General features: G+C 38.5%; 1 protein-coding gene across 5 annotated transcripts in view; it reads left to right on the forward strand.

Moving 5' to 3' along the window:
* The window catches only part of POLQ (DNA polymerase theta), a 107,029-nt gene extending 93,535 nt beyond the window's left edge, over positions 1-13,494 (forward strand). For 4 of the 5 annotated variants that reach the window (XM_050781877.1, XM_050781876.1, XM_050781879.1 and 1 more), the window contains 4 exons: positions 4,820-4,944; positions 8,643-8,796; positions 11,579-11,697; positions 12,509-13,494. In XM_050781877.1, the coding sequence (XP_050637834.1) occupies positions 4,820-4,944; positions 8,643-8,796; positions 11,579-11,697; positions 12,509-12,622 (512 nt within the window). In that variant the 3' untranslated portion in view covers positions 12,623-13,494. The remainder of the gene's footprint in view (positions 1-4,819; positions 4,945-8,642; positions 8,797-11,578; positions 11,698-12,508) is intronic. The other variant, XM_050781875.1, reaches the window with a different exon arrangement.
* Positions 13,495-15,685: the final 2,191 nt, after the last annotated feature.

Genomic DNA, 15,685 nt, shown 5'->3' on the forward strand with positions numbered 1-15,685 from the left:
ATACAAGATCAACATACAAACACCAGTAGCATTTCTATATGCCAGGAGCAAACAATCTGAAAAAGAAATCAGGAAAGTAATCTCATTTATAATAGCTACAAATAAAATTAAACCCTTAGGAATTAGACAAAGAAGTGAAAGATCTATGTAAGAAAAACTATAAAACACTGATGCTAGAAATTGAAGAGGACACAAAAATATGAAAAAATATTCCGTGTTCATGGATTGAAAGAATCAATATTGTTAAAATGTTCATACTCCCCAAATCAATCAACAGATTTAATACATTCCCTATCAAAATACCAATGACATTCTTCACTCGTCACAGAAATAGAAAAAAAAAAAAAAAAGTACTACAATTTATATGGAACCACGAAAGACCTAGAATAGCCAAAACTATCCTGTGCAAAAAGAACAAAATTGGAGAAATCACATTACCTGACTTCAAATTATACTACTGACATACAGTAACCAAAACAACATGGTACTAGGATGAGTACTGGTATAAAACAGACACAAAGACCAATGAAACAAAATAGAGAACCCAGAAAGAAACCCACACATCTACAGTGAACTCATTTTCAATAAAGGTACCAAGAACATACATTGGGGAAAAGACAGTCTCTTCAGTAAATGGTGTTGGGACAACTGGATATGCAGGAGAATGAAACTGGACCCCTATCTCTCACTATATACAAAAAATCAAAATGGATTAAAAACTTTAAGACCTCAAATTGTGAAACTACTACAAGAAAACATGGGGGAAACTCTCCAGTACATCAGTCTGGGCAAAGATTTCTTAAGCAATACTCACAAGCATAGGCAACCACAGCAAAAATAGACAAATGAGATCACATCAGGTTAAAAAAAAAACTGCATAACAAAGGAAACAACCAGCGAAGTGAAGACACAGCCCACAGAATGGGAGAAAATATTTGCAGATACCCATTTGACAAGGGATTAATAAGCAGAATATATAAGGAGTTCAACTCTGTAGAAAAAAAGATCTGATTTTAAAATGGGCAAAATCTCTGAATAGATGTTTCTCAAATAAAGACATACAAATGGCAAAAAGGTTTATGAAAAGGTGCACAACATCACTGATCATCAGAGAAATGCAAATTAGAACTAGAATGTGATATCATCTCACACCAGTTAAAATGGCTTTTATCCAAAAGACAAGTGATAACAAATGCAGGCGAAGATGTAGAGAAAAAGGAACTGCCATTCACTTTTGGTGGGAATAAATTAGTACAACTACTGTGGAGAACAGTTTGGAGGATTCTCAAAAAACTAAAAATAGACTGGGTGCCGTGGCTCACGCCTGTAATTCCAGCACTCTGGGAGGCTGAGGCAGGCGGATCACAAGGTCAGGAGTTCGAGACCAGCCTGGCCAATATGGTGAAACCCGTCTCTACTAAATACAGAAAAATTAGCCAGGCATGGTAGTGGGTGCCTGTATCCCAGCCACTCGGGAGGCTGAGGCAGGAGAATCGCTTGAACACGGGAGGCAGAGGTTGCAATGAACTGAGGTCACGCCACTGCACTCCAGCCTGAGCAACAGAGTGAGACTCCATCTCAAAAACAAACAAAAAACTAAACTAGAAATAGAGCTATCATATGATCCAGCAATCACACTGCTAGGTACATACCCAGAAGAAAGGAAGTCTGTATACTGAAGAGACATCTGCAAGCACTCCCATGTTTATTGCAGCACTATTCACAATAGCCAGGATTTGGAAGCATGCTCAGTGTCCATCAGCAGATGAATGGATAAAGAAAATGTACGTATACACAATGGAGTACTATTCAGTCATAGAAAAGAATGAGATCTTATCATTTGCAACAACATGAATGGAACTGAAGGTCATTATGTTAAGTGAAATAAGCCAGGCACAGAAAGACAAACTTCACATGTTCTCAGTTATTTGTCACTCAGCAAAAAATTAAAGCAATTGAACTCGTGGAGATAGAGAGTAGAATAATGGTTACCAGAAGCTGGGAAGGGTGTTGGGGGTGGGGGGCGTTGTTAATAGGTACAAAGAAGTAGTTAGAATGACTAAGAACTAGTATTTGCTAGCACAACAGGGTGACTATAGTTAATAATAATAAATTGTACATTTAAAAATGACTAAAAGAGTATACTTGGAATGTTTGCAACACAAATGATAAATGGCTTGAGGTGATGGGTACCCCATTTTCCCTGATGTGATTATTATGCATTTCATGCCTGCATCGTAATATCTCATGTACCCCATAAATATGTACACCTACTATGTGCCCACAAAAATAAAAAAATTATGAAAAATGTAAAAGCAAGGTACAAACTGGGAAGAAATATTTGCAGTACTTCTATCGAACATAGGATGTATATCCAGAAGGAACTTTTACCATTCAATGCTCAGAAGTTCAACAATCCGATAAATTAAAGGTCAAAAGGTATGAGGAGACACTTTCCAAAAATATGAATGACCATATTAAACATTGTCATTATTTGTCATCAAGCAAAAGCAAATTGAGATGCCAAAAAACAAAGAGATGCCATTACAAAACACTAGAATGGCCAATATTAAAAACACCATCTTTTACATTGTTCATTTAATTGTAAAATGGTAAAACTACTTTGGAGAACAGTATGGCTCTTTTGAATAAAGTTAAACATCCATTTAACTATATAACCCTGCAATTCTACTATCAGGTATTTGCGCAAGAAAAATGAAAGCATGTCCAAAGGAAGGCTCGTACGTTAATATTATAGCAGCTTTATTCACAACGGCCAGATACTGAGAACAGGCCACATGTCTATCAACAGCAAAATGTATAAACAAATTTTGTTATACGTCCACAATGGAATAGTATAGATCAAGAATAGTAATTAAATATTGATACTCAGTACAATATTGATGATTCTTCTTTTTTTTTTTTTTTTTTTGAGACGGAGTCTCGCTTTGTCGCCCAGGCTGGAGTGCAGTGGCCGGATCTCAGCTCACTGCAAGCTCCGCCTCCCAGGTTTACGCCATTCTCCTGCCTCAGCCTCCTGAGTAGCTGGGACTACAGGCGCCCACCACCTCGCCCGGCTAGTTTTTTGTATTTTTAGTAGAGATGGGGTTTCACCATATTAGCCAGGATGGTCTCGATCTCCTGACCTCGTGATCTGCCCGTCTCGGCCTCCCAAAGTGCTGGGATTACAGGCTTGAGCCACCGCGCCCGGCCCAATATTGATGATTCTTAAAAATGTTTTTCTTAGCAAAAGAAGGCAAACACAAATGAGCATATACAGTCTCATTCAATTTGTATGATATTCATGAACATGAAACTCAAGAGTGTCATAAAGCAGATGAGTGAGTTTCTGAGGGTGATCATGGGGCCTGACTGTAAAGGGAGATGAACATGTTTCGTATCTTGTAGTAGTAGCTGCAGGGGTGTGTACATTTGTTAAAATGCCTCAAACTGTTTAAAGTGAGTGCATTTTGTTGCATGTAAATTATACCTCAGCACTGATTGTTTTTTAAAGTAGCTCTTTGAGTATTTGGAGGTCTCATCGGAGTTCAGTAAGAGATTTTGTAGAGGTGCAGCCTCCTAAATCTCACCATTTTCTTTCCTCTTCACCCGAAAACATCACAGTAATTCTTAAACAGAAAAAGACGAGAGTCTGATGGCCTTTGGGAATTCCCATGCTATTGATCACATATTGCCAACAGCAAAGGATTCATCCTGGAGATGCTTAAGACATAATGACCGACCCAGATTGCAAAGGATGAATGCTGGTCTAGGAAATACGAATACGTTTGAATACTACGCTACACATAGTCTTTTTTAATTTTAAGAAGTGGGTCATGTTTATTCCTAGTGAAATATTTATCATAACTCATGCATTAATTTCAGCAAGGTCCTACTTTGGATCATAGTGTAGATGGTAATAAGGAGCTATTGAAATGTTTTAAACCTAGGAATAAGATGAGAGAGTAAAAGAGGATTCACACAATCAACAGAAACTTGTGAAAAGTGATGGGGAATAATCTTAAGATCCTGGAGTAAAAACACTTAGATATCTGCACTGTTCTGGAATTTTTAGTTTTATGTTTTGTTTTTGTTGTTGTTACTCAAAAAACAAAGGCCACGTACAGTGCCTCACACCTATAATCCTAGCACTTTGGGAGGCTGAGGTGAGCAGATCACTTGAGCTCAGATGTTTGAGACCAGCCTGGGCCACATTACGAAACCTCATCTCTACAAAAAATACAAAAATTATCCTGGCATGGTGATGTGGTGCTTGTAGTCCCACCTACGCAGGAGGCTGCGGTGGGAGGATCACCTGAGCCTGGGGAGATCCAGGCTGCACTGAACTGTGATGGCACCACTGCACTCCCGCCTGGGTGACAGGGTGAGCAAGATCCTGTCTCAAAAACAAAAAACCCCAAAGAGTTAGAGTATTTCATTTCTAAAGTGTCTTTTATTTCTAACTTTTTGAGTCTAGAAAAGGTGAAAGTTATACCTGATGTAAATGACGAGTTGATGGGTGCTGACGAGTTGATGGGTGCAGCACAGCAACATGGCACAAGTATACATATGTAACAAACCTGCACGTTATGCACATGTACCCTACAACTTAAAGTATAATAATAATAAATAAATTAAAAAAAATAAATAAATAAATAAAAATGAGAAAAGGTGAAAGTTTGTATGCCTGGTTTGATGATATCATATTAATGTTAAGAATCATGGTGGGGTTTTGGTATATTTTGCTATATTTAAACCAGTGAATAAAGTGAAGGATATACTTCACTTCTAATTAATTATTTCTGTATTTTCTTCGTAGGGATTAATCAATTCATGAGAGAGACAGTGAAAAATTGTAAAAGAGATGGGTTTGTTCAGACCATTTTGGGAAGGCGTAGATATTTACCAGGAATCAAAGACAACAACCCTTATCATAAAGCTCACGTATGTTGAAATTTTTTAGGAATTTTAAGTTAACATTTCAATGACATGTACTTTTTCAGCAGAGTAAATACCACAAATGTCCATTTTAGGGATTACTGGCATATTAATTGTATCTTCTGTGTAGACAAAGTCAACCATTGGTTTCATTAAGGACTTCTGAAGTGATGGCACATGCCAGTATTTGCTGAACAGAGTCTGGGGGATTAATGTAAACGTGTCTTTACTTAACAATACTTTAAATGTTCTGTTGCAGTAAACCAATTATTTGTTAGCTTAGGTAATAAGTTGTAAATAAACTTAACTTTTACATTTGCTAATTATTCTTTGTTTCCTATATCATATATTAATTTATCATATCATACCAAATTGCTAACATTCCTCAGAGTTTAGCCAGTCACTAAATTTTGATTAATTTTTGGTTCATTCTACTTGTTTGCTTATTTTAAAAGCACTATCTGGCCAGGCACGGTGGATCATGCCTGTAGTCCCAGCACTTTGGAAGGCTGAGGCAGGAGGATTGCTTGAGCCCAGGAGTTTGAGACCAACTTGAGCAACATAGTGAGACCCCCATATCTACAAAAAAAAAAAAAAAAAATAGCTGACTGAGGTAGTGCATGCCTGTAGTCTTAGCTACTTGGGAGGCTGAGGTGGGAAGATTGCTTGAGCCCAGGAATTGGAGGCTGCAGTGAGCCATGATTGAACCACTGTATTCCAGTCTAGGTGGCAGAATGAGACCCTATGTTAAAAACAAAAGAAAAAAACAAAAAAACCACTATCTCGTCAGAGATTATTAGGATATCCCAAATAGTGAATAAGGTTATTTTTAACAGCATTTAAAAGATTTATTGATATGTGCTCAAATTATGTTTAAGTCTCTTTCTGAATTCATTGGGATTCATCAAAGTATTCTGTGTACCTGAGTATTTAAGCTTCTAGTATAATTCAAATCTTCCTATTTTAACTAGATGTTTTTTGCCCTTCACCCATAACTTTGTGTTTTAGTGCTCATTAGACATTGCATGTAGTGAAAATACCCAGCTAAACTTCTGTCGAGCTCAAAGCCTTCTGAGCATTAATGCTTTTAGGGACTGTGGAAGAATAGTTGGCTTTTTGTTACTTCTTTACTCTGTAGCCTCTCATATATCCACATGCAAATATCAGATATTTATCAGGCTTTTACTGTATCTCTAAGTGAACTAGTAACTTTAGTTGATGGACTAGGAAACCTAAGTTTTAAGTCTTGGAAGAGATAATGCAAACAAAAAAATATATATATGAAAACATCATTGATATACTTAATTATTTAGGTTTCAGGGAGAAGGAAAGACTTAAACAGATTCTTGAAGGCGATTTAAAGTTTAGGCTGTTGGGAATGAGAAAGGATAACTGAGTGAGGACTGGCTAGAAGCCAAACTGGTAGGAATGGAGAGTTTGAGTTGTCACGTAGGGGTAGATAATTTTCTCCTGGATAGATGGAGCCAGCTGGAAGCTAGCTAGGAGACTAAAAGGCTTCTTCTAAATGACAGAAGGCTTTTAATGGCAAGCTGAGAAATTTGGACTTGATCTAATAGGAACTGATTATGTTTTCTGGAATTTACATGATAAAACATGGAATATATAGTTATTAATGTAAATGAATCATATGTTTGTGAAAATATTATTGCACCTGAAGATGTGAGAGAGTAATAAGGCTTTTTCATGCCAAATACTTCAGTGTTAAAGTTCTGATTCATCATGTTGCTGCTGAGGAAAAAAATTCCAGCCCTCTGAATTAGGAATAGAGTAAACATAGCCAGGTTGTTTTTTGGTTTTTGTTTGTTTTGGTTTTTGCTTTTGTTCAAACTTTTGTTGTACTGAAAAGTACATTCTCACACATAGAGAATGTAGATTTCACTAAATTATCACAGAGCTACACCTGTGTAACTACCACTCAGGGCAAGAAATAGAATATTGGCAGTGCCCCAGAAGCGCCCCTCATGCATCCTCCTAATCACCACCCATCGCCTTCCCAGAAAGAGCCACTGTTATAACTTCTAACACTGTAGTTTTGTTTTGTATTTTTTGAGCTCCGTATACGTCATATATGTATATTTTTGTATCTAGCTTCTATCAAAATTACGTGGGTAAGTCATTCTTGTTGTTTCATGTAGGAACAGCTGTATACTGTTATATGAATATACCATAATTTATCTGTTTTTCTCTTGATAAGAACTTGGGTTTTCAGTTTGAAGCTAAACTATTGTGTTTTTGAACATGATTGTACAAGGTTCTTGGTGCATTTATGTTTGGTAAAGACACAGTGGTAGGATTGCTGCGTATTTTCAACTCAGTAGATAAAGCCAAATTGTTTTCTGTGGAGATTACAGCAGTTTGTCCTCCCATCGTGAGAGTATGTGAGTCCTCACTGCTCTACATTCTTGTCGACACTTGCTGTTAAGCTAATATAATTTTAGCTATTCTGGTGGGTATAAAGTAGTGTCCTGTAGTTTTAATTTGTGTTTCCTTGGCTGCTAGTGAGGTAACCTTACAAATGAGCAACCTTATAAATGTGTTGTTAGCCATTTAGTTATTTTTTCATGGGTAAATACCTATTCTGGTTTTCTTTTTAAATTTTCTGTTGAGTTTTCTGCATTTTTTCTTATCAATTTTTAGGAACCTGTTACTGGTTACATGTGTAGAAAATATTTCTCTCCCACATTGTGTGTGGCCTTTTCTCCTTCTCATTAGTAATTTTAGTTGTGGAGAGAGGTTTTTGTTTTATTTAGTTTTTCTTAAAGACAGGGTCTCACTGTGTTGCCCAGGCTGGTTTCAAACTCCTGGCCTCAACTGATCCTCTTGCCTTAGCCTCTTGAGTAGCTGAGATTACAGGCATTTCATATACTACAAGTTGGGTACAGCTCAGGTGACAGAGGACTAGAGAATACCTCTCGTATTACATTGACACCCCCCCACCCCGCTCCCTGGAGTAGACCTTTTTCATTTTCTGAGATATTTTGGGGCACTGGGAATGATATTCATATATAGATGACACCTGGATATTAACCTAAACTGCCTCCTCTACTCTTCCAAGATGATTAATTTTAGTGGGCAGGAAGCACTTGGCAGCAGTCATTTCCAGGAAGTTATAACTGAATACCCAGGGATCTAGGATGTGCATTTTCACTAGCCGCTAAGGATTTGCCTCAGCAGCCCATGAAAAGCTCTGATTCACATCAGAGGGCTCCATACCTGCTGGGCTCAAACTCTATAAGACCAAGAAGCCATTGGTATAGAGGGTGTGCTTAGAACATTCCAACCCACATCCCAAAGAATGATATTCTACTTATTTAGGATTAAGATTATTTTGAGTAGTAGATCTTTTAGAATGATGCCTAGAACAGCCAGACACTGACGAGATAAATACATTCTAAGTGCAAAGTAGTTTTTGGATCCTAACTAAGTAGTCAAGATACTAAGCTGAAGCAATCTGACCTTCTTATATTTTTGTCTGCCCTAATGTGGAAACCCCAGAATCTAGAGACATGGACCATGATAGTTGTTATTCTTAGGATGCATCCTGATAGTTGGTGTCCTGGGTCACATCTCAGTCCAGCTTTCCAGTCTGGCTGCTAATGTGAGCACTGATCTGTGGACACTGAAGGAAGGTATGAAATCATGTTGGCATATCTGGTGGAGCACCTGTTAATTGTTTTTTATAGGCTGAGCGTCAAGCTATCAACACAACAGTCCAAGGATCGGCAGCTGATATTGTCAAAATAGCCACAGTTAACATTCAGAAGCAATTAGAGACCTTCCACTCAACTTTCAAATCCCATGGCCATCGAGAGGGTATGCTCCAAAGTGACCGAACAGGTTTGTTCATAGATGAGTCCTATGCTGTGACATGGCAAGAATAATTATATCGGAAATGTAAATGGGAAGTATTTTTTATTTTATTTCTCAACAGTTCTCAAATGTTTTGGTCTCACGATGTCTTTAGACTATTAGAAATTATTAAGGATTTCAAAGAGCTCTTGTTTTTGTGGGTTATGTCTATATATTTACCATATTATAAATTAAAACGGAATTTTAAAACATAAGCATTTAAAGTAATAACAAACTCACCTGTGAGCTGTGCTCTTATAAGAAAATGAAACTGAAAAAGGCAAATAGCTTCATAGTGTTATTATGAAAGTAATTTTGACTGCAGATTTTGGGATCCTCTGTGGTCTTCAGACCATATTTTAAGAACATGTTGATTTTCCTATTTATGACCTTCAGTGTTCTCTGGTCTTAGAATATACTTTTGATCTCTTTATCACATATGTTACTTTGCTGACATTGTTTTCTTGTTCTTATTTTCAGAATATTTTCCCTGAGTTTTCGCTTTATTGCTTGGATAAATTATTTCTTGTACTAACAAGTACAGTGAAATTTTCTTTTTTTCTTCTGTCACATGTCCATAGTTCTGCTTTAAATACTATTTCACTGTCACTGAGATTGTCAAACCATGACAGCAGACTTTTTTTTTTTTTTTTGAGACAGAGTTTCACTGTGTCACCCAGGCTGGAGTGCAGTGGCACAATCTCTGCTCACTGCAACCTCTGCCTTCCAGGTTCAAGGGATTTTCCTGCCTCGGCTTCCCGAGTAGCTGGGATTACAGGAGTATGCCATCATGCCTGGCTAATTTAAAATTTTTTTTTTTTTTTTTAGTAGAGAAGGGGTTTCACCACGTTGTCCAGGCTGCTCTAGAACTCCTGACCTCAAGTGATCTGCCTGTCTTGGCCTCCCAAAGTGTTGGGATTACAGGCGTGAGCCATCATGCCCAGCCAGGAGGCATGTTTTAAATTTTCCTGGGAAGAAATTAAGGTTTGGTGCATACAGAGGAAGAAAAAGCTGCTAGAGATGGGGCAGAAAGGTCGCGCTCAGCTATTGAGGATAAGATTTGCTATTTCTGGAACAGACATACATACAGGTTATAGAGAATAATACAGTCAGTTATAACGTGTTCACTTATGTGCGAAAATATGTAGATATAGAAGTTTATTTTCTCATTAAGTGAGGATTATTAATTTTGTCATCAGTCTCCCCCCAAAATATCTGAGACCCCTCGTTCATTTTGAGTGTGGGACTATGTGTGTATATACACACACATACACATTTATATTTAATAGAGGGAGAATATAATTAAACTTATTTGGGGAGTAATACTGTGCTGTGTGCTTTGGGGATTTAGAAGTAAAAGTTATCAATCTATGTTTAAATTTTAGGTCTATTTAAGAAAGGAGAGGAAGGTATGATACCGGACTAAAGTATTTTTTTTTAATTCCACACAGCAGAGTGATAAATGTCAAAATGAGGATACAGACAATAATGACTTTAAGAGTCAGTAGAAGGCGATATGACTCTGTCACTAAGGATGGCTTCATGGTGTCATGCCAGCTTAAAGTGGTGCTAGGTCAGTGGGATGAAAGGAAGGTGAGCGTGAGGAAACAGACCACATGGGGAACAAGAACATCGTGGCATTCTGCATCAGAAGCCAGGTAGCCAAGGGAAATCAAGAGGTCTAAGCCATGGTCATCAGAAAGCTAGAGCGTCCAGACAGTCAATGGTGTGAGCCAAGTGTGGCTTCATGGGGCAGATCAGATTTCAGCCGAACTGGTGAACAGAGGTACAGCCTTTGCAGTCCTAGTGTGGAAGCAGCTTGCTCCAGCCTCAGGTGCTTTTGTTTGCTTACTGTGTGAGAGCCACCTCTGAGCAAACTGGCACTGCAGATAGTGACAGTTGAAGAACTCTATCTCTGAGGGAAGCACCAGATACTGAGGGAGAAGGTACTCATGCTGGACCTGGAAGATAAGTAGAGAATTTGGACAACAGAAAGGAAGATGTCTGCTGTGAGGTTTAAGCAAACAAGTAAAGGCAGTTCCAGTAAAGGTGTTCATGTGGAGCTTTATCTTTTTGGGCAGAAGGGCATAATCTGTACCACTAGGTCCAGCTAATGGGGAAATAGTAACTAAGTCTAGTACATATTTTGAAGTTATGGCCACTGGAAGATATGGATTATCTCCATAGAAAAACGTACAGACGTAGACTCTTATATATAACCGCAAGGGGTTTATGTAGTCTCTGAAGTCCACTTTGGGAGCCTAGGTTTAGAATTACTTGTTTAGAGTGTGTACGGTTCAACTGGGGAAGCATCAGTTCTATCATGATGACACTTCTGGCCATACAAAGACATGAGGGGGTGTCCCCCTTAAGAAACACTGCATAACAGTATTAGTTTGCTTTCCTGGGGCAGGAATCAGGCCCCATACCTTCCTGGTGCTATTACTCAGGTGGTGGTAGGGGGACTCCATGGAAAGAGAAAATGTTAGTTATTCGTGAGAAATAAGTTGGACTAGAGCTTGGAGCAGAGTTCCTCACACCCCATTTACTGACTTCTTCGGGAGACTCCTTCTTTCTGGGAGGAAGTTGGTGAGTTTACACTGGATAGTTAGGATAGGTAGCAACCAGCAAGTAGTTATTTTCCTGATAGTTCTTAATCTTGTGTGTTCTAATCTTTTCATTAACATTCCTCAGAGTTAGTCAGGATCTCTAAAAACATTCTCCTATGACTCAGCGACATGCTGATCAGTTTTGCTCCTTTTTCATGAAGCAGGATTATTACAAAAGAGAAAACTGCAAGGGATGTTCTGCCCAGTCAGAGGAGGCTTTTTCATCCTTCAACTCCATGATGAACTCCTGTATGAAGTGGCAGAAGAAGATGTTGTTCAGGTATTTTTGCAATGCTTGTGTCCATTCTATAGGAAGCCAAGACACTGGATTGTCAGGCTGACAGCTTTTTTTCCTATGCATGAGGATTTTTGAACTCTACCCTAGCCCTAGGATGGCTGTATAAATGTTGAGTCCTTACAGGTAGAGAAGTTGCCAAGAGTGTTCCATTTTGTACTCGTTCTTAATCAGTGAAGAAATTGCCAATGCAGAGATGTTTTTGTCTTGGAGGAATTAAACACAAATTTGGAGTCTTTCCCTGACGGTTTCCAAGCTCCAAGCATTCTAGCAAAAACTTTCAGAAACTCCTGCTCATCCGTGAAGAAGAGTTCGAGATGTCTTTTTATGTATTTATTTTTATTTTTATTTTTTCTGATTTAGCTTTTTTTTTTTTTTTTTTTGAGGCGGAGTCTCGCTCTGTCGCCCAGGCTGGAGTGCTGTGGCCGGATCTCAGCTCACTGCAAGCTCCGCCTCCCGGGTTCCCGCCATTCTCCTGCCTCAGCCTCCCGAGTAGCCGGGACTACAGGCGCCCGCCACCTCGCCCGGCTAGTTTTTTTTGTACTTTTTAGTAGAGACGGGGTTTCACCGTGTTAGCCAGGATGGTCTCGATCTCCTGACCTCGTGATCCGCCCGTCTCGGCCTCCCAAAGTGCTGGGATTACAGGCTTGAGCCACCGCGCCCGGCCTGATTTAGCATTTTAAGCACCATTGGGTGAAGAGCTCCAGTCTGGTTTATAACCTTCTCAGGGGGTGACTTGGGAAACATTCTTTGACTGAGCAGAGAGTTTGTTAACCTCATTTTTTTTTCCCCTTAGGTAGCTCAGATTGTCAAGAATGAAATGGAAAGTGCTGTAAAACTGTCTGTGAAATTGAAAGTGAAAGTGAAAATAGGTGCCAGCTGGGGAGAGCTGAAGGACTTTGATGTGTAACTGTGCTGCTGCTGAAGTCCTCCCAGGGAAGCCTGTGCAGATACAGTCGCCTGGAAAGAACAGAGATTACCCTCTCACCTTCCTCAGGAAAACAAACTTTCAAGTCTTGATAGACTTAGCCTAGTGATTTTATAGTGAGAGTTTCAACCTATATATTAGGATCTGTCTTTATAGCATCTTCTGGGAGAGTGGGGGAAGTAAAATACCAAGTATAATAGTTACATTCACTTTCAAAGAGCATCTATGAATTTGCCTTTTGTAATTTACTGTGGCTTTAAACATATTCAGAACAGATGCTTGAAATATGCACTTAGCACTTTGGCTCCACCTCTGTCTGGGTAAACCATGAAGAATATGAAGCTGCTGCCTCTATCGACCCCGACAGAGCCACAGGCAGATAAAGATTTGGTTTCACCCTGGTGGTGTTAGGCATTGTGTGTGACTTTTTTCCCTCTAATATCAATTTTAAAGTACCGAAATAGTATTTTAAAATAGTATTGGCTAATAAATTATGAATTCTATAAAGTGGTAAGACTTGGTATAGTTAGAGTCTAGGAATGAATATTCGTGAAATGTTTCTTATTGCTTTTCCTTCCCTCATTCATACAATGAATGTATTTGGAATACTTACATATTATAAAATAAACTATACCTCTTCAAGAGGTATCCTGTTCTGTAAGATCAGATGTTTTTAATGCAGGTAAATATAATACTGCCAGAGACAGAAAATACCCCCTTATCAGTCCCTTAGTGCCTCTTTCTATTTGTGGCATCGTGAGAAAACCCATGCTGAAAAGACTGTACTTTGTGATCCCAGAGGGGTGGAGCTAATCTTTTGCTGTTGAAATAAAGTGAATTTATGAGAAACTTTATATCAACAATTGTTTTGTTAAAAATTGTAGTTGGTCTAAGAGTGTCAGAAACCCATGTCCCTTATTTAGTTACTCCATAGCTTGTTCATAGAAAGCACTAATTATATTCTTAATCAGTCACCAGAAGAGCTCTTTTATGTTTATTAATTAGAATAATGAAAAAAAGATAGTTGCTTTAGAAAGTGTAATCCATTATCAGTAGTTGACTATTAATGCATAAGAGACATAGTTTTTTTGGGGGCGTGAAAAAGGCAGAGATGGCAGCAGTAAGAGGGAAGGTAAATCATTATTTCTTTTGCCATATTTACCTGTACTATGTTTCTTTTTTTATTATTATTATACTTTAAGTTCTAGGGTACATGTGCACAACGTGCAGGTTTGTTACATATGGATACATGTGCCATGTTGGTGTGCTGCACCTATTAAATCATCATTTACATTAGGTATATCTCCTAATGCTATCCCTCCCCCCTTCCCACAATAGGACCCAGTGTGTGATGTTCCCCTTCCTGTGTCCAAGTCATCTCATTGTTCAATTCCCACCTATGAGTGAGAATATTCTGTGTTTGGTTTTCTGTTCTTGCGATAGTTTGCTGAGAATGATGGTTTCCAGCCACATCCATGTCCCTACAAAGGACACGAACTCATCCTTTTTTATGGCTGCATAGTATTCCATGGTGTGTATGTGCCACATTTTCTTAATCCAGTCTGTCACTGATGGACATTTGGGTTGATTCCAAGTCTTTGCTATTGTGAATAGTGCCGCAATAAACATACATGTGCATGTGTCTTTATAGCAGCATGACTTAAAATCCTTTGGGTATATCCCCAGTAATCGGACGGCTGGGTCAAATGCTATTTCTAGTTCCATATCCTTGAGGAATCGCCACACTGTTTTCCACAATGGTTGAACTAGTTTAGAGTCCCACCAACAGTGTAAAAGTATTCCTATTTCTCCACATCCTCTCCAGCACCTGTTGTTTCCTGACTTTTTAATGATTGCCATTCTAACTTGTGTGAGATGGTATCTCATTGTGCTTTTGATTTGCATTTCTCTGATGGTGAGTGATGATGAGCATGTTTTCATGTGTCTGTTGGCTGTATGAATGTCTTCTTTTGAGAAGTGTCTGTTCATATCCTTTGCCCACTTTTTGATGGGGTTGTTTGTTTTTTTCTTGTAAATTTGATTGAGTTCTTTATAGGTTCTGGATATTAGCCCTTTGTCTGATGAGTAGATTGCAAAAATTTTCTCCCATTCTGTAGGTTGCCTGTTCACTCTGATGGTAGTTTGTTTTGCTGTGCAGAAGCTCTTTAGTTTAATTAGATCCCATTTGTCAATTTTGACTTTTGTTGCCATTGCTTTTGGTGTTTTAGACATGAAGTCTTTGCCCATGCCTATGTCCTGAATGGTATTACCTAGGTTTTCTTCTAGGGCTTTTATGGTTTTAGGTCTAACATTTAAGTCTCTAATCCATCTTGAATTAATTTTCATATAAGGAGTAAGGAAAGGATCCAGTTTCAGCTTTCTACTTATGGCTAGCCAATTTTCCCAGCACCATTTATTAAATAGGGGAATCCTTTCCCCATTTCTTGTTTTTGTCAGCTTTGTCAAAGATCAGATGGCTGTAGATGTGTGGTATTATTTCTGAGGACTCTGTTCTGTTGCATTGGTCTATATCTCTGTTTTGGTACCAATACCATGCTGTTTTGGTTACTGTAGCCTTGTAGTATAGTTTGAAGTCAGGTAGCGTGATGCCTCCAGCTTTGTTCTTTTGGCTTAGGATTGTCTTGGCAATGTAGGGTCTTTTTTGGTTCCATATGAACTCTAAAGCAGTTTTTTCCAATTCTGTGAAGAAAGTCATTGGTAGCTTAATGGGGATGGCACTGAATCTATAAATTACCTTGGGCAGTATGGCCATTTTCACAATATTGATTCTTCCTATCCATGAGCATGGTATGTTTTTCCATTTGTTGGTGTCCTCTTTTATTTCACTGAGCAGTGGTTTGTAGTTCTCTTTGAAGAGGTCCTTTACATCCCTTGTAAGTTGGATTCCTAGGTATTTTATTCTCTTTGAAGCAATTGTGAATGGAAGTTCATTCATGATTTGGCTCTCTGTCTGTTACTGGTGTATAAGAATGCTTGTGATTTTTGCACATTGATTTTGTATCCTGAGACTTTCCTGAAGTTGCT

This window comes from Macaca thibetana, chromosome 2 (genome assembly GCF_024542745.1).
Source record: "Macaca thibetana thibetana isolate TM-01 chromosome 2, ASM2454274v1, whole genome shotgun sequence".
Taxonomy (NCBI): domain Eukaryota; kingdom Metazoa; phylum Chordata; class Mammalia; order Primates; family Cercopithecidae; genus Macaca; species Macaca thibetana.